This window comes from Molossus molossus, unplaced genomic scaffold, assembly GCF_014108415.1.
Source record: "Molossus molossus isolate mMolMol1 unplaced genomic scaffold, mMolMol1.p scaffold_m16_p_8, whole genome shotgun sequence".
NCBI classification, from domain to species: Eukaryota; Metazoa; Chordata; class Mammalia; order Chiroptera; family Molossidae; genus Molossus; species Molossus molossus.
Window position 1 is genome coordinate 64,899,277 of NW_023425402.1, and position 23,511 is coordinate 64,922,787.

Below are 23,511 nucleotides of genomic sequence, written 5' to 3' on the forward strand. Positions count from 1 at the left end.
ACCCACACGACCCCAACCAGGGCCGGGGACAAACTACAACCAAAGTATGCGCCCTTAGTGGGAACCGAACCCGGGACTCTCCTTTCTGTTGGCCGACGCTCTAACCACTGAGCAAAACTGGCCAGGGCAATTCAAAAGTTTTTTATTGGTTAGGTCACGTTTCTTTTTTAGGGTAAGTGGTTGTTATGGTTGATGTGAATTTTACTTGTACCACTTTATAAGCAAGAATAGTTCTTATATTGTAAGTCTAATGAAATTTGAACTCACCATTACTTTTGAGAGTGGTGGGAGTCAATTAAGTCATTGCTCGGGATTCCCCATCTCCCAAATCACACAGAGTTCACTAGGCTCTTGCGTGCATCCCAGGAAGGGCATGGAGGCTTCTTCTTGGCCTCGGTCCACACTGGTCTTGAATGATATACCTAGATCCAAGCCTACATAACGCCTTGCAGGCACACATGCTTGTGTGATGAGCTTCCCCTGGGAGGTCCTTGCTGTGGCCTAGTTCCACAGGCCTATAGACCAGCCTCCCTCTTAGGGACACTGTAAATCATTTTTCTCTGAGGGCCTGTTGCCACCTCAGGGGCTGCTCAGCTTCTGCTTGTTCCTGGAAGTGTTCCCATACCCATCTTCAATCTAGACAGTTCTTCCCTCTCTCCGGGAAGCTTCTTTGCTTCACCATTGCTCTTCACAATCCTCCCCAAAGTTGATTTTTTCTCTAACCCATGCTCCTCTGGGACAGCACTACAGTGTCTCATTGTCCTCTAAGTGTTTTTAGAACGAGGATGGAAATACCTAGCAAGATCAGGATACATGTTAATAGTTCAGTAATTATCCCACCCCATTGAAATGTACAAAAACATGTTTTTCAGTTTGAGAAGTATATCTATTAAGCACTAATGCATGATGATCTCAAGAAGTTAATAATTATCACTCTTGGTTGAAGGGGCAATATATCATAGAGATTATTATATGTATATACAGATAATACAAATAGATTTTAAATGAAGAAAATGAATGAATGGTAAAATGCTGTTTCTATGCTGCTATTACATACTAATGAGAAATTTCACAATTAATGGATTACTTCAAGTGAGTTATATTTTTCACCTAGCAAACTTTGACTTTAACTGTTTGATGTATTCATATATTAAATTAGAATTATATTAATTTGTTTGAATTTTTTAAATATTTCATTTAACATAGGAATCTGTCTCAACCAAGACATGAAGCAAAATTAAACTAACAGTGAGCTTGTTTGAATTATAATCATGAATTAGTTATACATGCTTTTCTAAAGAATGAGTTAAAAATTAAATACATTTTGAGAGGACAGATATATGAAGACAAAAGGGTCTTTAGTGTCCAAGTTATGCTAACCATCCTAACAGTTACTCTGAGTTTTAAGAAAAAAATAACTAGGGACAGGGTTATAGTCCTGCCCCAAGGAAATAGACTGTGCCTATGTGGCTAATGGTATTTTAGAATCAAATTTAAGGGATTATGGAGTAACAGGACTTTATCTACTACTTTTATTTTTTATGCTTATTTCTTTACATTTGTGCAGGTCATCCCAAGAGTTGACTGTAATTGTCTTAATTGATTAAATTAGAAATAAATGTCATAGGCTTTTCGCCATCCAACATCTAGAAATAATAAAAGGAAGAGGTTAATATTTCTTTAAGGAGGTCTCAGATATTTAGTTTATTCCCTGATGGGAAAATAACTGGCTTTTGCATTCTAGTAACAAAGAAAAATGTGTTCCCATCTTCAGAAACACTTTGCTTAAATCATATTCTCTTATTATCAAATCCAAATTTAAAATTTCCTTTTTATTCCCTTCGTCTTGTCTAGCTCTAGTCTCAAAAGGAAAGCTATCTTCAAAATACTTACTTTCTAAGAGTAAAAGGTTTGTCGTAGTTGTAAATTGAAAAAAATAATTTCAGAAGTGCTAGTATTAAATTTATTTATGAAGGAAAAGGCATTTCTTTTCTAGAACAGTGATGAATGTTAATTACAGTTTTATATTGTGCCTTTACAAGCAGATATAGTGCTAATTAAGGCTTTTTGTTGTTTGACACTGTCAGTTGATTTTCAGTAATACTTAGTTTATAACTACAGGTTGCTGAAATGCAAGATTCTTAAAGTATTAGAAGGGATTTTTATGTTTTGTTTTAATTATTTCTATTTTAAACTTTAAAAAAGGAAAGAGATTTTGGTTAAGTTTTTTCTAAAAATATTATCAGTAGTTTGAATGCTTGTTAGAGTTTTAAATGTTTGGCTATTTGAGTTTAGAGTCCTAGATTTTAAAAAACTAAAATTTTTCCTCTTCTGAAAATAAGAATATTTTGTGTATGTTTGCATATAAGGTGTGTGTGTGTGTGTGTGTGTATGAAAGAGAGAGATTGATTTTGAATCACATGCCATATATATATGTCTTTACTCTTGTAGGCTGGACTACAAGCACACCTCATTATATTGCACTTCGCTTTATTGCTCTTCATAGTTGTAGGTAATTTTCCTTTTTCTTTTTTTTTTTTTTACAAATTTAAGGTAAGACTCTCCATCAAAAAGATTTCAACTCTCTTTATGGAAGTGGTCTGGAAGTGAATCCACAATGTCTTGAAGTATGTCTGTATGCCTGTATTAAACAGTTGTTAATGGATAGGTCATTCTGAAATCAGGGACTTTGCAATTTAGTGTTCTATATTGACTCTCCCAGTTTTCCTGCATCTTACCAAAGTCATCTTTTTCTGTTTTCTAACTGACTTATTTTGGACTTATTCATAGGACCGTATGGAAATTAATTTTTATGGTGTGTTGTCAGGTCTCCCAAGACCACTCCCAGGTTCCATGATTCACTAGGAGGACTCACAGGACTGAGCATATCATTGTACTCATAGCTATTATTTATTACAGCAAAAGGATGCAAAGCAAAATGTACAAAGGGAAAAGGCACATAGGGATAAATCTAGAGGAAACGAGGCCCAAACTTCCAAGAGTTCTTTCTTAGTAGGGTCACATAGGATGCACTTAATTTCTCCTGCAACAAATTGTGACAGTGCATATGAAATGTTGTCTACCAGGGAAGCTGATTTAGATGCTCTATGCCCAAGGTTTCTATTGGAGGATCATGTAGGTACCTTCTATGTAGCCTGTACTAAAATTCAAATTCCCAGAAGGAAAGCAGATGTTTAGCATAAACCATATTGTTTGCACAGTTTAGGCACAGTGAGACACTCTTAACAGGTTGGTGGAAACATTCCCAAAATCCAAGTTCCCAGATGCTAGTTGGGCTAACCTTGCAAACAGAATATTTTATTTTATTATTTATTATTATTATTTTTTAATCCTCACCTGAGGATATTTTTCCACTTATCTTTAGACAGAGTAGGAGGGAGGGAGAGAGAAAGACACAGAGAGAGAGAGAGACATCTATACAAGAGAGACATGTTGACCGATTGCCTCCTGCGTGACCCTGGGCCTGGGACGAACCACAACTGAGGTACGTGCCCTTGGCCAGAATTGAACCTGGGTCTCATTGGTCCACGGGCTGATGCTCTAACCGCTGAGCCAAACCGGCCAGGGCACAAACAGCACATTTTAAAGACACCAGTCTCAGGCCCTGGCCAGTATGGCTCAGCGGTAAGAGCGTCACCTGTGGACCAAGGGCACATACCTCAGTTGTGGTTCGTCCTGGCCCCTGCTGGGGTTGTGTGGGTGGCAACCAATCAATGTGTCTCTCTCACATCGATGTTTCCCTCTCTTTCTTCCTCCCTTTCTCTCTCCAGCTCTATCTGAAGATTAATGTAAAAATGTCCCCAGGTGAGGATTAAAAAAATTAAAGATATCAGTCTCAGGCCTGTCATATTAACTCTTTTCTACACATTATACTTCAAAGAGGAAAAAAAATATTAAAGTTGTTTTTACCCTTAGGTATGTATTCATTCAGTTCTGCCATTCCAGTAATTAACACAAGCCATCTATGAAAGATGAGACATTTTTACCTTGAGACAGATGTTTAATGCCCTGTCCCTTATGTTGGTAGTATCTCATGGGTATAAGCCACATTCTGTTCAACCTAGTGTATTCTCCAACAATCAAAGCATTTTCTATTTAAATGCTCCTGCCACAATATTTTGATATTACTGTAAGAGTTTAGAGGTCTTTCTCTCTCTAATTTATTTGTCAATTTTTATTACTTTCATGCTACTTTAATAGTTTTCTGGAAAAAATATGAGGGTAGTAAAATTATTCATGTTTCTCTCTGGAAGTGAGTTACAACTAGTAAATAATGCACAACTAGTTCATATGCATAACTTCAAAACTAGTTGAACTATAATGTTGATATTTAACCTTGCATTTCAGAGACTAGAAAATGATTAACAACTGTGTTGTGAACACAGGCTAGAACCGCAAGATTCTTACTAAGCTCTCCAGCTCCACTCCTGTCATTGGGTGGGTGCAGAGCTAAACCAGCCAAGGCAGATGGTATAAAAACACTCCAGCAGTGACTGCTCTGCACAGGTCTGAGGAATAAAATTAAGCTAATATTCAAAAAGTCTTCCTAGATCACCTATTTTACTGGTCTTTTGTGGATTTAGAGGATAGTTTAAAAAAACCTTTCATTAAAACAACTGCTAAATCATCCTTTGGCCTTTTCTTTGCCAGATTAAGCCATCCTACTGTCTTCAACCTTTTCTCAGAGAAGTTGCAGCAATAACAATTTGACTTTAAAAAAGAAGACGACATGCTAGTCTAGTCTAAGCCAGGCTTTCTTAATATAAGGGTCTGTGAACTTGGGTGGGAAGAAAAAATTACATATTATTTTCACTAACCGCTATCAGAAAGTTAGCATTTTCCTTCATTACTGTATCTTAAAATTTTTAAAAAAAATATTTGGATAACTATATATATATATTTTTTTATCCTCACCCGAGGACATTTTTTTTGCATTTATCTTCAGATAGAGCAGGAGGGAGAGAGGAAGGAAGTGAGGGAGAGAGAAACATTGATGTGAGACACATCTACTGGTTTCCACCCACATGACCCTAACAGGGGCCGGGAACAAACTGCAGCCAAGGTACATGCCCTTAGCGGGAACCAAACCCAGGACTCTTTGGTCCGCAAGCTGACGCTCTAACCGCTGAACCATACTGGCCAGGGCAGATAACTGTATTTTAGTGTAATTACTTCCTTTGTAGATATTTGTATTTTTATGTATTTAGAAGCATTTTGAGAAGGGGTCTAGGGCTCACTTAAAGGCTCATGGCAAAAAAAAGAAAATGTTACACTCTATGATGAGGGTAGTTGGATAACCTTTAAATGAGAATTTTTCAGGATGGTTTTTATTTTCTTTTTTTCCTTATTGAAGATAACTGTTGACTAGTATATATTTTGTGTAATGTACTGTTGTACTTTTAGGTTTATGTACAAGTTAATAAAGAAGCAACAGAAGATAAGAGTGTAGCAAAATCAGCACATGAATTCTTCCAGCGATTAGAACTCGGTGACATGCAGGCACTTGCACTATGGCAGAAATTTCGGGACTTGAGCGTAGAAGAGTACATTCGGATTTACAAGGTACCTGTCCACTCCTGCTGTCCTGTGATGTGGTGAGTTCTTGACTGGTACACCAGGTAGCCAGGTTTCTTCTTAAATTCATGGTTTAAGAATAGATTTGTCATTGAGTTGGAAATTAGAACTCAAATATTGTTCTTTGGGCTGAAAGTTAGAGCTATGAAATAATCTTGAAGCCTGTGAACTTTGAATATCAGGTGACATTCTGATACTTCTTTTCAGTGTGGCTTTTCTTTTCTCTCTCCTATCATTCCTTTACTTTTTCTTCATCATTTTTTCTTCATTTGCTTCCTTAGGCCTATATGTGATACAAACTTGTTCATTTAATAAACATTTTAGGGCATGGGAAAATATAACAGTGAATAAAAGAGGTAAGTTTTCTCATGGACTTTACATTCTAGCATGGAGATGGAGAGAGTTAAATAAAGACATTGTAAATTAAACAACAATGTATAGTCTGTTAGATGATAATGATGCTATCGAGAAAAATTAAGGAAGAAGAAGAGGTCAGGCATGCTTTGGGTGGATTGAGGGGAGTTTCCATAAAGAAGCCCATGTGGCTGGAGTAGGTAAGCAAGATGAGGATAGTCGGAGAGGAGGTCGAAGAGGTTCTAGGGTGGGACATAATGTAGGATGTTTTCCAGGGCTCTCCAATCTAGTTTCGTGTGGTGTGATGCAATAATGGGAATGTTCTGTATCTGTTCTGTCCGGTATGGTAGCCACTAGCTTTGTGTGGCCACAGAGCACTTGAAGTGTGAGCAATGTGACTGAGAAACTAAACGTTTAATTTTATTTCCTTTGAATTTGAATAGCCTTGTGTGCCTACAACTACCATATTGGACAGCACAGTACTGTTTTGAGGACATGACTGGTATAGGAGGAGTCTTTGGAAGGTTAGAACACAGGAGTGGCTAGATCTGTGTGACACACTGTACAGCATCCTAGTTTGTCTTAGGGTAAGATAATTGGACATTAAAGTAACTTTTGTTTCTGAACCCTTTTAGCGTTTAGGAGTACACTTTGATGAATACTCAGGAGAATCATTTTATCGTGAAAAATCTCAAGAAGTCTTAAAGTTGCTGGACAGTAAAGGACTCCTGCAGAAAACAATGTATGATCAGGTTACTGTTCTTTGGTAAAGTTATTTGTTCTTTTTTGAAATTGGTATTGATATATTCACTCAGTAAGGACAACCGTATGTGCTGTGCCTTCAGGCATTTTTTTAATAGTGCTTTTTGCTGTCAAAGTACTTTCACACATGCTGTTTTTTGCTGCAGTAACAAAATTCTGGTAAGGTTTGGAAAATTATGTTATCTGCCCATTACACGTGAGCAGAATAAGAACAGCAGTTACACGTGACCTGCCTAAGGTCACACACGTTAATAATGGTATAACTATAAAAAGGAAATAGAATTCACATCTTCTTACTTAACCCTGCCTTTAAAAAAAAAATTCCATCCTTTTCAAAAAAGATTTAAGGCAGCTTATGAAAATAGATATACAACAAGCTTTTGAAAGATAAAAAGGAGAAAATCAGGAAGCAGGGGCAGAAAATAATATGAAGTCAAGGTGATATTAGTAAATTATATAATACACACTGGGATTAGTACCAGTCATAGGAGCTCAGGCATCTGTAATATAGAAACAAAACAGTTGCTTAGACATGCCAAAGAGAAATTTCTTTTGCTATTTTTATAAGGAAGACATGGAAACTGTTTCATAATATCCTCAGCAATGTCCTTAATGAAAATTTTTAGATTGCCATACACAAATTCTAATTTTTGATCAAGCAGGAAAGACAATTAAAAAATGTCATGGATTTATTACAGGTACTTTATGACATGTCCAAGCTAGCCCAATATTTCATAAAATAGGCCAATTTATAATACCTGGAATTAGAGGGAAAATGTGATGTTTTTTGATTAAACTGCAGTTGTAATCTCATTTTTCAACTAGGTATATTAAAGACATTAAGTAACTTATCCAGAGTTACAGATTTTTTAAAAGATAAACTTATCTTTTAAAAATATTAATTATGCCCTGGCAGGTTTGGCTCAGCAGTTAGAGTGTTGGCCCACAGACCAATGAGTCGTGGGTTCAATTCTGGTCAAGGGCATGTACCTCTGTTGTGATTCATCCCAGGCCCTGGTTGGGCTTGTGCGGGAGGCAGCCACTCGATGTGTCCCTTTCACATCAATGTTTCTCTCTCTCCCTCTCTCTCTCTCTCGCTCTCTCTCTCTCTCTCTCTCTTCCTCTCACTCCCCACTCTATCTGAACAAAAGTGGAAAAATGTCCTTGGGTGAGGATAAAATATATATATTTATTTATTACATCATATCCACTCTTTATAGATTGATGGTCAGATTCCACCTTGTTTTTTCTTTATTGTTATACTACTTATTGGTACTTAAGTAATAGCTTCTGGTTTGCCAAAGATTATGTTGTAGATATTATACTTTTAAGGGTCTTACTTTATTATGTTACTTCAGAGTCACCTTTTTTGCATTTCTAGAAAAGGAACAGCTGTAGTGGATCTTTCTGGGAATAGTGACCCCTCCTCAATTTGTACTGTAATGCGAAGTGATGGGACTTCTCTCTATGCAACCAGGTTTGTATCTTACATGAAGGTCAACATAAGAATGTGTTATTTGTTTATGTTATTTGTTCTAGAATTAATGCTAAGACATTTTATCCTCAAAACTGGTAGTAAATGCTAGTTTCTAAATCTCTTGTTCTCATCACTCAAAATATATTGAGTTTCTGTTTGTTGCCAGTTATAGTTCCTGGAAAGGTTAAAAGTTATAAGAAGAGTGGCTAAAAACGATTTACAATTAGTTAAACATCACAGGATTCCACAGCTGAATACGTTATTCTACAAACTCTAAAACTCAGATACCTCATAATCAACTATAAATATTTTTAAATTGCATGTTGGCAGGGAAGGTGGCCATGTGATCTCAGTGGTTTTCTCACTCTTTAAAGACCATCCATTTTACATGCACATATGTACCAGTCCTCATTCTGATTGTGGTAAAATAGGCCAAGAGAAAGTTGGCCATGTCACATTTTTTTCTTCTCCATGACTAACTCCTGGAGAAACGAGCAATCTCTGTTACTCAGTAAGAATTAGGTTTGTCCAAGCACACTTATTTCTGAGACAAAGCTAATAGAAAGGAAAATACAGGACAATAAAAAAGCCACACAAGCAAACATGGTCATACTCAAGCAATGTGGCAAAAGGCTCTAGTGTCTCCCAGGCTAGTTTTATATTACATCACAAACCTCTTTTATAGCATAAAGTAATGACATTTTACTGTTGTTAACTACTATCATTTGTTCAAAACAACTTTAAACAACCATCCTTCTTTCTTACTCTCCCTTAGAAAATGCATCTACTTTCTATTACTTTTTGACATTCCCCTTTATCAATTCTATACAATTGGGGGTGAGAAATAACCCCCAATAACCTATGTATCTAAAAGGTACCTTTCTTTTTCTAGATACAAAAATATATAGTAGAACAATTTTTTGTGCCAGCTAATTTTCGCTGGACAGATTACAAAAGAAACACATGAGCAGTGGTTATAAGAAATGTGTCCACTCACACCCTGGCCAGTTTGGCTCAGTGGTTAGAGCATCGGCCCGCAGACCCGAGAGTCCCGGATTCAGTTCCCGCTAGGGGCACGTACCTCGGTTGCAGTTTGTCCCCAGCCCGGGTTGGGGTCGTGTGGGTGGCAACCACTCAATGTCTCTCACATCGATGTCTCTCTCTCTCTCTTCCTCTTCCTCCCTCTCTCCTTCCCACTCTATCTGAAGATAAATGCAAAAATGTCCTCGGGTGAGGATTAAAAAAGAAAAGAAACGTGTCCACTCAGAATGAAAGCTCCATGACATGAAGACCCTGTAACTGTCCTGATCTGGTATCTTTTTGTGGCTATTAGGTCTAGATTTTTCTGTGTACAGTCATCCCTTAGTATCCATGGGGATTAGTTTCAGGATGCTCCACAAATCCCAAAATCCACAGATGCTCAAGTGCATAATATAAAATGGTGTAGTATTTGCATATAAACTACGCACATTTTCCAGTATACTTTAAATCATCTCTAGAGTACTTAGAATACCTAGTAAATAGTTGTTATACTGTATTGTTTAGGGAATAATGACAAGAAAAAAGTCTGTACATGTTTAGTACAGATGCAGCCATTATAGAGTAGTCTTAACTGCATAGTACATATCCACAATGTAACCATAGTTGAATCTGTGGGTGTAATACTCATGGATACAGAGGACCAATTGTATTTAACACCTATACTTTCTCTTTTTCCTTTGGGAGAATAATTTTTTCCACTTGTTGAAATGTTTAATTTTCACCTTACTCTATCTTTAGTTTCTGTCCTTTCAATGGGTTCCTTATAGAATATATCTATGTGTGCAGATGTGAATTAAAGAAGTTGTTATAACAAAGAAAAGTATAAAATACTGACAAGAGCATAGGGTGAGGCTGGATACCTGAACTTTTGTTCTGAGACCATGCCCATCACTTTACCTCTCTGGGCCATGGTTCCACACTTTGTGAAATGAGAGACCTGAACTAAGTGGCCTGGCATATCTTCTGGCTTTCAAATTCAAGTTCTATAAACTCAACCCACATCTCTTTCTTATGCTCTACTCTTTTATTCTTTCATTGGATCAAAAGGTTTCTCTGTTTTGTCCTTCACTCAAACCAAAAAGTATAATGGAGGTATATGTATATGACTTCATTTTTGGAATAATCTATACCAGTTTCACATCTTTTTTTTTTATAACCACTCTCAGGAACCTTTTTTCTACTTATCATGCTCATGAATTTTAATATCGCAGATATATATCTAGATGTATTGTATGCAAATATGTACTTTATACATACAAAGAGTAGGATTTTTTTTTTTTGTCCCCTAAGAGCTAGTTTTTGCCTCCATTGAGAATGCATGTTTTGTGTTATATCAAGATTATGAGGTGGGTACTAATGATGATCCCAACATTTCAAAAGATCTAGGAACTTTTTAAGTCCTCCCAGTGTTGTATATTGTCAAAAATAGCTTTATTTACATTTCAGTATTTTCATAATCTTGACTTGAAATTTCATAGTTTATGGTTTATTTTTTATTATTTTATATTACATGTAAATTGTGTCTTTTGAACTTAATCAGAGATAAATGGAATTTTTGTCAAAGTACTTTATGATCTTTTAAAATGCTTTAGAAGGTATTACGACTGATCCAAGACTTTGAAACTCATTGATTATACTCATAGAAGAGTAGCTAGAAGATGCTCTTTAGCTACTATATCATCTGTGTTTTAAAAACGTTCTTTAAGAGAGTATATTGCAGATAAGTGACAATTAGGTGATTCTTTGCAATAAATTATTTATTTTTATAATTAACAAATCCTAAAACATTTACCTACAGATACTTTGCTTACAGCTATTTTAGTTTTTATTACTACTTGTCCCAGAGCTCTTATTCATTTATGGTTTTTTTTTAATATTTTCATAGTACTTTTACTGTTATTGCTTTTCCCAAAGCTGTTTTTGTTATTTTTACTTGGTATTAAGGTATGATATTGGGATTATACAGGCATGAGTAGTATATCCCAGGCTGTGGTGTAATAGGAGTTCTTAATTAGAAAAGCCTCATTTGTATTAATAGGTAAAACAAATTATTACCCAGATCTGCTTAGTAACTCTTCAATTTATGGCCTATTTTTTTGTTTTTCAGAGATCTTGCAGCTGCTATAGATCGAATGGACAAATACAATTTTGATACAATGATTTATGTGGTAAGTAATCACAGTAAATGACAAAATGTTATGATCCCTACCTCATGGAAACTGAAAAGATAGAAATTGGATGCCATGTTGAGAAACTATGGAAAAATAATTTTGTCAAACCACAGAAAGAGTTAAAAATTAAGTGTGTTTAAGGTGGCAACCATGTTTAAAAAACAACATAAAAATGAAAAAGTTCACATTGCTTCATAATAAAAACCAAATTGCCCAAATCAGGAAAGTGGTTATGTGAAATGAATACGTATAGGTCACTGTAATGTACTTAGAAAAATAACTTTCTATTTTAAATATTTTAAGACAAGAAGTTTTAAAATAGGGCAGTTTTCATATGCCCTGTACTTAGCCTTCCCCTAAGATAATCTTACATAATCATAATACTTGGTCCATACCAGGAAATTGACATTGCAAGAGACCTTAGTTAAATTTTGCCAGTTTTTACATGACTAATGTATGGGCCTGAATGTGTGTATTTGTGGTGTTTTTGTGAAATTTTATAACTTGTAGATTCACATAACCATCACCATGTTCAGAATACAGAACTGTCCCATCACAAAACAAACTCCATCATGGCAACTACTTAATAATCACACCTTCTTCCCAACACTAGCCCTTGGCAACTACTGCTCTGTTCTTCATCACTACAGTTTTGTCACTGTGTATGTTATATAAATGAACTCACAGTACGTGACCTTTTGAAATTCGCTTTTTTCACTCATCATGAATGCACTTAAGATCCGCCTAATCTGTTGCATGTACCAATAGTACGTTCCATTTGTTGCTGAATAGTATTTTAGTCTCCTCTTCCCTTTCCTTCCATGTGCAACCTCCCTATTCCTTAAGAAAAAATGTTGCCATTAAATACCTTTTTAGGGTTTAGCTTTGTTCTTCTTTGAGATGAAGTCATAACAGCTGGGAGAGAAGGAATTTAAATAGAATACTCAGAATATTAAAGTTCGAATTTCCTCTTTATTCAGTGGAGTGCAGCAGTTCTACTTCTTGTCTAGTGCACTCAGCTTAAACATTCTTTTGGTGGTATCCTCTTTGTGTTTAAAACATCAATTGGCAATGCCTGTAGTCTGTCAGACCGCAAACATTTTAATTTGATTCATGTCCAACATATTTTTGTAGATTAACCTATCACTGTTCTTTTATTTTAAATACTTGTTTTCCCCAAAGACAGATAAAGGGCAAAAAAGGCATTTTCAGCAAGTGTTCCAAATACTGCAGATCATGGGATATGACTGGGCAAAAAGGTAATATGTACTTGGTTCTAATTACCTGCCTTAGGGTCATTGTTAGGTCAGCCAATCCAAAAATGTGCCAAGTTGTTAAAGATTTTCATTAAAACTTCACTTGTTTCAAAATGTTACTGTGGAAAAGTAGTTAGGTTTTTTGCATTCATGTGTTAATTTATGCCTTGGCTGTATTAGTACCTAGCTTATAAACATTTAATAAATATGTTTTTATTAGATGTCTACTCTTAGAGGTGGCTTGATTTTCAAAATTCTTAACCCCCATCTCCTGTTCTTCATAAAGGCAACAAGGAATTTATTTTTATTTTTTTTATTTATTTATTTTTCAATCCTCACCCGAGGACATTTTTCCATCTTTTTGTACAGATAGAGTGGGAGGGAGAGAGAGGAAGAAAGAGAGAGAGAGAAACATCGACGTGAAAGGGACACATCGAGTGGCTGCCACCCGCACGACCAATCAGGGCCAGCGACAAACTGCAACCGAAGTACGTGCCCTTAGCGGGAACCGAACCCAGGTCTCTCCGGACCATAGGCCGACGCTCTAACCGCTGAGCCAAACTGGCCAGGGCGGCAACAAGGAATTTAATTACATGCTAGTGATTATCTAAAGCAATGCTGTGTGTTTAACATCTTTTATGGCATACAACAAATCACATCATGTTTCAATCTATTAATTTTTTTAAAAACCTATTAAGAAAGTTGAATTTTGGACTACTCTCTAAATAGTATTATTCTATACTTTGATCACTAGCTCTTTTTGTTTTTAGTTAACTAAATGCCTATTCCATTTCAGGTGCCAGCATGTGCCCTTTGGAGTAGTAAAGGGAATGAAGACTCGAAGAGGAGATGTTACTTTCCTGGAAGATGTCTTAAATGAGATACGATTAAGGATGCTACAGAATATGGCTTCCATTAAGAGTGAGTTCACTCTCTTCCTCTCTCTCCCTCCCTCTCTATCTGAACAAGGAATGGAAAAATGTCCTCGGGTGAGGATAAAAAAAAAAAAGAAAGAAAGAAAAAGAGTGAGTTCACTTTTTTGTTGTTATAGTCATTACTTATGTGCCACTTTTATATTTTGCTGGATTTTTGTGCAGTGTGATTTATTACGGCCATTCCTCCATTGAATTTTCACTTACCTTGCCAAAAAAGAGCTTGCACTAATTAGAGGTGCCAGAATTTTTAGACTTGCTGCTCGAGTATTGTTCAATTCAGTAATCTGAATTGATATTACCCCTTGCCTCTTTCTGTAGATAGCTTCAGATTATCATTCTATTGTTGAGTGTAGTTCTATGAAGTCCCGTTACATAATTGGAAACAAGTCACAAGTCCTTATGGCTTTACTTTCACCCTTGGAAAAATAAGTGCCAACTATGTCTACTATCTTATAAGAGATATTTATAAGAAAAATAAACTCATGTATTTTTCCTGTTAATGAAGGCAGGGGAATTGTTATTATGAAAAGGTAAATTAGCCCAAATTGGGAAAGTTAATTGCCCACTATGAACCTGTTTGTTTTTGATACTGCCAGCATCCATTTATGGCAGATCTTCTCTCCACCTCAGTCCCTGACTCTGTGTAATTTCATGCAGGTTAACGATAGCCACCTTTGTCTGTTTCAGCTACCAAAGAACTAGAGAACCCACAAGAGACTGCGGAGAGGGTCGGGCTTGCAGCACTCATTATTCAGGTCTGTTAGACTGCTTCCTAGGAGACCCTTTTGTGTGGTAGTAGAACAGGTCCCAGCACTGAAGATTTACTCTTGTCATTTTAGGACTTCAGAGGTTTACTCTTATCTGACTATCAATTCAGCTGGGATCGTGTTTTCCAGAGTCGTGGGGATACAGGGGTCTTCCTACAGTACACGCACGCCCGCCTTCACAGGTGAGAAGAGGCTACAGGGAAACACTGGGCCACTCTGCCCTCCCCAGAGTGGGGCTTGGCCGCTGCAATCCTAAGACCAAAGGCCCTGTTTTCTGGCCTTCTCTGATATCTCATATTCAGAACTAGTTAAAATACAGTGGACTGACTACCAGTTATGTTGCGTTTGTGTGGAGTTTTAAAAATATTTATTGAGCACCTATGTAGGAAATGCTTTTATGCATATTACTCTATTTAGTACTCACAATAATCCTACCAAAGATTATACTCCGTTTTCAGATTTAAAAAAACAGATATAGGAAAAAATTGAGGGAGCGGGCACTGGTTGGTATGGCTTTCATCCCATACACCAAAAGGTGGTGGATTCGATTCCCGGTCAGGGCACATACCCATGTTGTACCTTTGATCCCTGATAGTTGCCAGTGCAGGAGGCAACCGATCAATGTTTCTCTTTCACATCAGTGTTTCTCTCTCTGTCATTCTCTATTCCTTCCTCTCTCTTAAAAAAAATGCCCTGGCCGGTTTGGCTCAGCGGTTAGAGCGTCGACCTGCGGTCCTGAGAGACCCAGGTTCGGTTCCCGCTAAGGGCGCGTACCTCGGTTGCAGTTTGTCCCCGGCCCTGGTCGGTTGTGCGGGTGGCAGCCACTCGATGTGTTCCTTTCACGTCAATGTTTCTCTCTCTCTCTCTCTGTTCCTCTCTCTCCCTCCCACTCTACCTGAACAAAAAATGGAAAAATGTCCTCGGGTGAGGATAAAAAAAAAAAAAGAAAGAAAGAAAAAAAAAAAGAAAAAAAAAGTTTTTTTACAAAAAAAGAAAAATTGAGGCATCAGATTGAACAGTGTTAGCTTTAAAGACCAGCACCACAGTCATGCTTCACCTAGTGATAGGGATACATTCTGAGAAATACATTCTTAGGTGATTTCATGGTTGTGCAAACACTATATAGTGTGCACTTACCCAAACCCAGATGGTACAGCCTACTACACACATCTAGGCTGTATGGTATATAGCCTGCTGCTCTGTAGGGGAGCAGAAGTAATTTCCCTGTTCCCTTCCCTCTGAGTTCCTGATTGAGATATTCCTATAACAAAAGACAAATTAGTAGAAGAAAAACTAGTTTAATAACCTATATACCTCCTGTATACATGGAAAAGACCCAGGAAAATTGAGTTACTCGCCAGAAATGCCTGAAGCCACTACCTTAAAATCCTTCTTCAGGTGAAGACAAAAGATGTTGTGGGTGAAGGTGGTCAGTTATGGAAGGTGGTTACCAGAAAAGGCACAGTAAAAAAGGGTGAAGTTGTTGCCCTGGCTGGTTTGGCTCAGCAGTTAGAGCGTCGGCCTGCGGTCCTGAGAGACCCGGGTTCCGTTGCCGCTAAGGGCGCGTACCTCGGTTGCAGTTTGTCCCCGGCCCTGGTGGGTTGTGCGAGTGGCAGCCACTTAATGTGTTCCTTTCACATCGATGTCTCTCTCTCTCTCTCTGTTCCTCTCTCTCCCTCCCACTCTACCTGAACAAAGAATGGAAAAATGTCCTCGGGTGAGAATAAAAAAAAAAAAAGGGTGAAGTTGTTATGCAGGTTTAAGTCCTGGTCTTCTGCACTGAAAAGTTTCTAGAAATAAGGTCATCCTTATCTTCAGGGTACAGCAGGAAGACACCCTTACAAATGGAGATTTCTCTTACAAATGTAAATGTCTTTTACAAAGAATAACTTCTACTTGATTTTCAGAGTTTCTCCCATATCTACTGTCTCTTAAAATTAATCAGTGTAATAAACCTTAAACCAAATAGACATATTTTGGGGTGACAGCTTCTGTTTTCCTACAACTCCTAGGCGACAAACCTATACAGCATGCTACTATACTGAATACTATATGCAGTTGTAACACAGTGATAAGTATTTGTGTAATGCATTATGATGGCTGCATCACTAGGCGATAGGAATTTTTCAGCTCCATTATAATCTTATGGGAGCACCATTTTATATGTGGTCCATGGTTAGACCAGCATTATGTGACATGACTATACATTAAGGAGAGCGAGACTGTGTTATGAGATGGTGTTCATCACTTCCAATGAAGTGTCCTTGGATGATTTGCTTAATCCTTTGTTGTTTTAAAACTTTTGATAACAGTTTGGAAACGACTTTTGGATGCGGTTATCTAAATGACTTCAACACTGCTTGTTTACAAGAGCCACAGTCTGTTTCAATTCTCCAGCATCTTCTCAGGTATGACTTTTTAGTATTAATTGAGTCACCTTCTGCTTAGTGAAATTGATGCTGAATTCAGGTTCCTGTGCCCAATGCTTTGAAAAGCCAACTCAGAACATCAAAGTTTGGAATTTATTGATCTAGGAGACACCAAAATAGGAGACCTAATAGTGCCTCAGATACATCTTACTACTAGACTAGGTTAAAGATTTTTAAGCTGAAAAAGGGGAATGGGACGGGGAGTTAGGGTAAATTCCTGTGGTCTTTGATCTCTTGATAAGGTCTCAAGAAGTAGATTCTGAGATGCTGTCAGAGAGTCACATGTGCCAGGGGTGGTATTGAGTCTCCACCATTATCTCCACTGGTTTCTGCAAAATCAGCTTGTAATTACTGTCCTGTAACCATTCCTTTCTCTGAAGCAGAAACATTGAATTGAGATGTTATCTATGGTTTCCTGAAACTGTTGTTTGACCAGTAGGTCACAAATTATTAACCCAGGTACTGGTCACAATCTTGCTAAACCCCACAGTTTAAACATTAAGCAACCTATGGCTACAAGGGAATGGATGGGTTAATATAGCTGTTAGGAGAAAAACAGAGATCTAACTTGCAGAGATGAGAGAGGGTACAGTTGCAGAATGACTATTGGTAGTTTGCTGACCACTGGAATGAACAGGCCAATAGCTAGCTCCTGTCTCCTGCCTCTAAACATTTTCCTCAAGGCAGACCAAAAAATGATTGTCTGCCCTTTGAAGGCACACAAGAGGGCATGCTAATGGTCAGTAGTTAGGTCTTAAAAATAATACCACCACTGAATTAGCCTAGGTGCCTACTATCCTTAGGTAATAGTATGAAAAAGTGAACCCTGATAAAAACATAACTGTTTAGTCTTTTAAAAGATCATCTTCTCACCCTCTGTGATAAGTGAAGGAAAATCCCTGCCTTTGCACAGCTTCCTTGAGACCCTAAGTCTTTCATTTAGCTCTTGGTTTCAATTTACAGTTTCAAATATGCTTCTGTCTGATGCCCTCATACTGGGCAAGAGACCACACCTTTGAGCAATACTAGTGAAGCCAGACTTGTGAGGAGAGATCAGTCTTTGGAAGGGATGTGGGCAGTTAACAAGGCAGTTTTATCTGATTGCCACAGTAGTCAGTGGTTCTTTCCTGGGATCAGGAGTTAGTTTACTCACATTTGGCTAATTTTGTGAGGAAAAATAAGCCAATTTGGTTTTCTTGGCATTGAGGGTAGGCTATTTTCTAGTTTCTAGATTATGCTCCTAAACATCACTAAGCTGCTTTTACATTCCTTTTAACAGCCACGATTTTAGTCCTTGTGCTGAACTAGGCCTAAGGGATAAAAAGATGATTTAGAAAGTACCTGCCATCAAGGAATTTGTAAGAGAGAAATGTGCCTTTACCTTCAACTGTACACAAGGTCTTTTTTCATATACTTTCTACCCTTAGTGACAGTAAGTCAACCTTGCATCCTAGATCTTTGTCTTAACATCTTAGCTTAGTGTAACATGTGCATAGTCTTCCCCTGACAGCTGTTCCTGTCTTCTTTCTTTTAGGTTCGACGAAGTGCTTTATAGGTCATCTGAGGACATTCAACCCAGGCACATTGTCAGTTACCTTCTAACTCTAAGGTACTTTTATAACCTTGCTATTTTCAGGTGTAAACAGACATCTGAGACCTGACCTGACAAAGAACCTTCCTTTCATCTACAGTTTTCCTATAAACAAACCCCTTGGCCTAAAAAAATTGTGTGCTTTAAGTTGTAAGACTTCTTGCTTCATCTTTGCAAATTAGCAATTAATATTCATTCGTGTATTCACTCAGTGACATAAGGTACAATCACTACAGTCAAGTGAACAGGAAATAGCAGCCTCGTAGGTGGTTACAGAACAGTGCATGTGTGTGAGGACAGAGTGGATATGAGAGAAAATGTTAGGGCACTCATCCCAGGCTCCAGGGATCAGAGAGGGCTTTTCAGAGGAAAGGAGTAGATATTTATCAGGAGAAGCAAGGTGGCAGACGAGAAGGAAAAAGCCCTGAGTTAAGCAAGAACATGATACATTAAAGGAACTATAAGCATAGTCCTGAGAGGAATCAGAAATGCTTTTACATGCTGTTTTGCCATGTACAAAGGTATTTTATCTTATTTTCAGGGCAGCAGGGTCCACAAAAAGGTTTTAAGCAGAGGCACAGAAATATGTCAATGTTAGGGTAAGAATGAATAGAGAGTCGAGTCAGTGACACTTTGATAGAAATTTCATGGTAGCTATTTTAGAAACTTTGATTAGAAGTTGATACTATCTTTTGTAGTGACAGCTATATCTCCCCATAAAGCTATTTGAGAAGAAATATTTGCTTTTACTTACGATTTACTGAAATCAAAGATATTTTGGGACTGTTCTCTTAATTATGCTTTTTACCTGTGTCCCCCAGATTTAAATAATTTTTTCTTTTAAATTCCACTTAGACATATAGAGATGAAGGAGCCAAAAAGTCTTATTAAATGTCACTTAATCGTTGAAACAAATGTCATAAGCATCATTTATCTGGCACACTGTTGTACTTGCTGCCATACCTAAATACTCTAAAGATGAGTGGCTGGTATCGGTGCACAGTGGACCGATAGTCTCTTTCTCACCTCTTCACCATACTGAGGGGGAAAGGCCAGGACGTCTTAATAGGAGTCTAAATGAGGAAAAACTCATTATTAGAAAGAAATCTCCTATACTTGTAAAACTAATAATGGAATCATAATCTTTTTTTATTTTTATTTGAGAGAAACATCGATTTGTTGTTCCACTTATTTATGCATTCATGTTTTGCTTCTTGTATGTGCCCTGACTGGAGACTGAACCCATAACCTTGGCACTTTTGATACATTTTAATGGCTCTGTATAGGCTTTGATTTTTTTTTTTAATCTTTAAATTGAGGGAGTAAGATTTTATATCAGTCTAATATGCTACAACAGGAAATTATTGCTGGTCCGAATTACAGTTTCTCTTTTCCCTTTTCAGTCATCTTGCAGCTGTGGCACACAGAACACTGCCCATAAAAGAGAGTCCTCCTGAAGTCGCCGGGGTATGTTATACTCAGTGTTTTGTGTATAATCTCCAGACTAATATTACTGAGTCAGTCTTGCAAATGTTTCTAAAATAGAATCCTATTGTTCAACTACAGCAATGTACTTACAGTCTAAGGTAATTAGAATTGGGTTGTGACAATTAATGTTTATATACTTTCCAACATTCTAAACTATGAAAGTACATTTTCCTACATGAAAGTTACTATAATGAGTTCCCCTTCTCTAAAGCTGTGCTGTAAGATGATACTGTTACTCACACCCCAACCCTTGGGTACCAGTGTTACTGTTAGGAACTCTAGGAAGTTGTATTCCCTTGCCTACAGCAAACCGTAGGACACTTGAGATATTTCTACTTTAAATTAGAAGAAAGTTGCCCTTGCCAGTGTTGCATAGTGGTTAGAGCATTGGCCTATGCACCAAAGGTCTGCAGGTTTGATTCCCAGTCAAGGGCATGTATGCCATCCTAGGCCCCAATCGGGGTCATGTGGGAGGCAACCAATCAGTGACTCTCTCTGGCTCTCTTTCTTTCCTCCTCCCTCCCTTCCACTCCAAAAATCAGTGGGAAAAAAAATACATCCTTGGGTGAGGACTAACAAAATTAGAAGAAAGTGAGATTTACTCTCAAAAACATTCTTCTTTATTCACTTTATAGTTAGCCTATTACTGAATTGAACATTTAATAATTCTTTGATTTATTTTGTAGGCCAGACTTCATCTTTTCAGAGCTGTCCGTTCTGTCCTAGCCAACGGAATGAAGCTTCTTGGAATAACACCTGTATGTAGGATGTAATTTCTAATTAAAATGGCTTTTTAAATACTAAATTCTAATTATCTATCCTTATATGCCTTGATGTTTACAATAGATTTTAAGCTATTATTCTGTGTCAGAATCTAATTTCAAGTCTATAAGTAACATATCAACTTATTACTCTTAATCCTTAAAAAGAGATTGTCTGAGTTCCCTCATGGTCATTAAGTGCTAAATAGGTTTTTATAAAATTCAGTTAAATCTTTTAAATGCAATTGTGGTCTCATGGGAATAAAGGATTAGCGTTTAAACTCTACTTTGAGGTTTCTTACAGTGTCATTCCTCCAGAAACTATTCTTATAACAGACTAATGTTTAACAAGAAATTATTTGTACAGGTATTGTATGTATTAGGATCTTTTTGTAAAAATTAGTTAAACCATAATTTGAAATGGAGTTTCCTAAACCATTTTCCTTCATGTATCTATCTGCATACTGGTAAAGTATGTTGTGTGTGGCTTATTTAGTTTAACATAGTAGGATGTGATCCGTTTGGTCAGTACAGCTGTCCTCACCTGTCAGTACTTCCATTCGGGTCTACTATAACTTATTTTAAATGTTGCTACAATAGAAGTCCTCTAAATACCAGCGACAGTGTACTTTTACAAATAGAGAAGGAAATTAGCATGATCCAAGCTTCTTTAGTTGAATGAATATAGTTTTAGCAAATATTGTGTACCTTCTCTAGTCAGAGTTGGTTTTAGAGTTATTATTTGCAACCAAAGAGCCCTAATATAATTTCAACATAGAGAAAATTTTAAGTATAATGTCTGGGGTTAAAAGTTAGTTTTTGTATTACCTTAACGGTCATATCTATAATACAAAAGGTGATCAAACAGATTTCATATAAAGTTTATTGCTGAATTTCCCGATTTACATTATAGAAAATTTCTTTTAAAACACAGAATTTCATAAATTATTGAGAACCCCACAGAGCTAAACATACTTTATTAAAAAAGTACAAAAGTGACATTAGAAAAGTATATCATCTAAGCAAAGAAATATGAATCCAGACCATGAATGGCACAATGAACACTTAAATGAGTACTCAGTCACCACCCAGAAATCACTCTCTGAGTTATGAAATACTCAGTTTGAGAAATTGCACATTCAATTTGTTTCTGACTAACCTGTCTTGTTTTTGCCTCTCTTGTAATTAAAAAGCTAGGTTTTTACTGCTGTTGGGACAAAATACTGTACATGAATTGGGGAACAAGCAGGGGTCGTCCTTCTCCCCTGGTACCTGAACAAGAGAACAGTTAGTACAGAAATGGCTTTGGCACTTTAACCTTTAACATTGTCCCAAACCTTGTTCCTTGAATATTATAGCCTCCCATGATTTTTTTAATATCATATCATATCATCTCCATACTTTTTATATACATTATATATACAGTAAAAAATCTCCTTCATTCTAAAACATAATGGGTTGACCCCAAACAGGTCACATTAAATCTTTGTAGCAGTTCACTCAAGATAGCTTTCTTCTTAATTCTTATGCCACAGAGTTAATTTTTTATTCTTGTTTAAGCTACCTTCTGGGATTGACTTAAGGCTCTAGTTTAATCTTAGTAGGAATCTCTTTTGAGGCTGAAATCACACACCACTGACTCTGTCTTTTGAAGCTGTTTCTCCTTGCTGGATGGATGTAGTGTCTTGTCTGGGTAATCCATAGAAATATATAGAAACACATACAAGAAGAGTACCCAAAGCAAACGTGAGTGCTGAAAAGAAAACAAAATAAGCTTAATCTGTATTTGTGTAATTTAAAATTTTGAAAACTTTTCAATTATGGGTTTAAACCATTCCCCTGTTTGCACTTATTACGAGTCAATTTTAAAATGAAATGTAAATATGGAAAATAAGTAAATCTATTTTTATGACAGGGAACATACTAATTTCTCTATATGCTTATTAAAAGAAAGAGCAGTGGAGTCTGGCTTTTCCATGACACTAGAAACCTATGAAAATTTAGAGCAAAAGGTAGTTGAGCAAAATTCAGAGTTAGGTGACCAATTATTGAAACCACTGAAGATTTCTAAATAGGAGGAGGTTTACTAAGTAAAATACCGTTTTCTGCTAACTTTTTTTTTTTTTTTTACTATTTTTTATTGATTTTAGAGAGAGAGAGAAACATCAACAAGAAAGAACATCAATTGGCTGCCTCCTGCATGCCTCCCCACTGAGGTTCAGGCCCACAGCGTGGGCATGTGCCCTAACTAGGAATTAAACCGGCGACCTCTTGGTGCACGGGTCAGTGCTCAACCAGTGAGCCACACCGGCCAGGCTCTGCTAGCCTTGTTTTTGTTGTTTTTTAATCATCTTAATCCTGAAAACCAGGACACCACTGAGTTACTTGTCCAAACGTGACCAGTAGTCACTTTATAAATAAATGCTTTGACAAAACTGTATATTCCACTCAAAAAAGCATATTGTATATGGAGTATAATGGCCCAGTCTTAATAGCTTTAAAATGGCATGTAAAGAAATGCCATCAAGCTAGGATTTTAGTTCAACCCTAACTAGAAAAGACTAGCTTTACCTTCAAAAAAGGGGAAGGGTAAATTAAATCTAAGAAAGTGGAAGTTTGCTAAGACAGTCTAATTCATTTCCTTGACCATCATTAAGACAGAACATTGACCAAAAGTCTTTTATACTGTTCCCAAATATTCCTTAGGATCAAAGTCATAAGGATGGATCAGAACTTCAATTAAAAGTTCAACCAAATCAGTTAAGAAAAATATCTAAAGGAGAGCCTATAAATACTTGATAGTTAAATAGTAAGTGTTTGGCCTTACACAGAATACTTAACATGTGACAGGCAACCAAGCACTTTCCCTGAGACAACCCTAGGA

At 36.9% G+C, this 23,511-nt stretch overlaps 2 protein-coding genes across 3 annotated transcripts in view; one reads left to right on the forward strand and one right to left on the reverse strand.

The window, feature by feature from the left end:
• The window catches only part of RARS2 (arginyl-tRNA synthetase 2, mitochondrial), a 67,462-nt gene extending 46,797 nt beyond the window's left edge, over nucleotides 1-20,665 (forward strand). For both annotated transcript variants that reach the window (XM_036249347.1, XM_036249348.1), the window contains 12 exons: nucleotides 5,425-5,583; nucleotides 6,585-6,691; nucleotides 8,093-8,188; nucleotides 11,337-11,397; nucleotides 12,583-12,659; nucleotides 13,453-13,577; nucleotides 14,279-14,346; nucleotides 14,431-14,540; nucleotides 16,671-16,766; nucleotides 18,322-18,396; nucleotides 19,782-19,845; nucleotides 20,553-20,665. In XM_036249347.1, the coding sequence (XP_036105240.1) occupies nucleotides 5,425-5,583; nucleotides 6,585-6,691; nucleotides 8,093-8,188; nucleotides 11,337-11,397; nucleotides 12,583-12,659; nucleotides 13,453-13,577; nucleotides 14,279-14,346; nucleotides 14,431-14,540; nucleotides 16,671-16,766; nucleotides 18,322-18,396; nucleotides 19,782-19,845; nucleotides 20,553-20,639 (1,125 nt within the window). In that variant the 3' untranslated portion in view covers nucleotides 20,640-20,665. The remainder of the gene's footprint in view (nucleotides 1-5,424; nucleotides 5,584-6,584; nucleotides 6,692-8,092; nucleotides 8,189-11,336; nucleotides 11,398-12,582; nucleotides 12,660-13,452; nucleotides 13,578-14,278; nucleotides 14,347-14,430; nucleotides 14,541-16,670; nucleotides 16,767-18,321; nucleotides 18,397-19,781; nucleotides 19,846-20,552) is intronic.
• Nucleotides 20,666-21,499: 834 nt separating this feature from the next.
• SLC35A1 (solute carrier family 35 member A1) overlaps nucleotides 21,500-23,511 on the reverse strand; it is a 32,583-nt gene continuing 30,571 nt past the window's right edge. Inside the window, exon 8 of the mRNA XM_036249349.1 lies at nucleotides 21,500-22,380. Coding sequence (XP_036105242.1) covers nucleotides 22,253-22,380 — 128 coding nt within the window. The 3' untranslated portion in view covers nucleotides 21,500-22,252. The remainder of the gene's footprint in view (nucleotides 22,381-23,511) is intronic.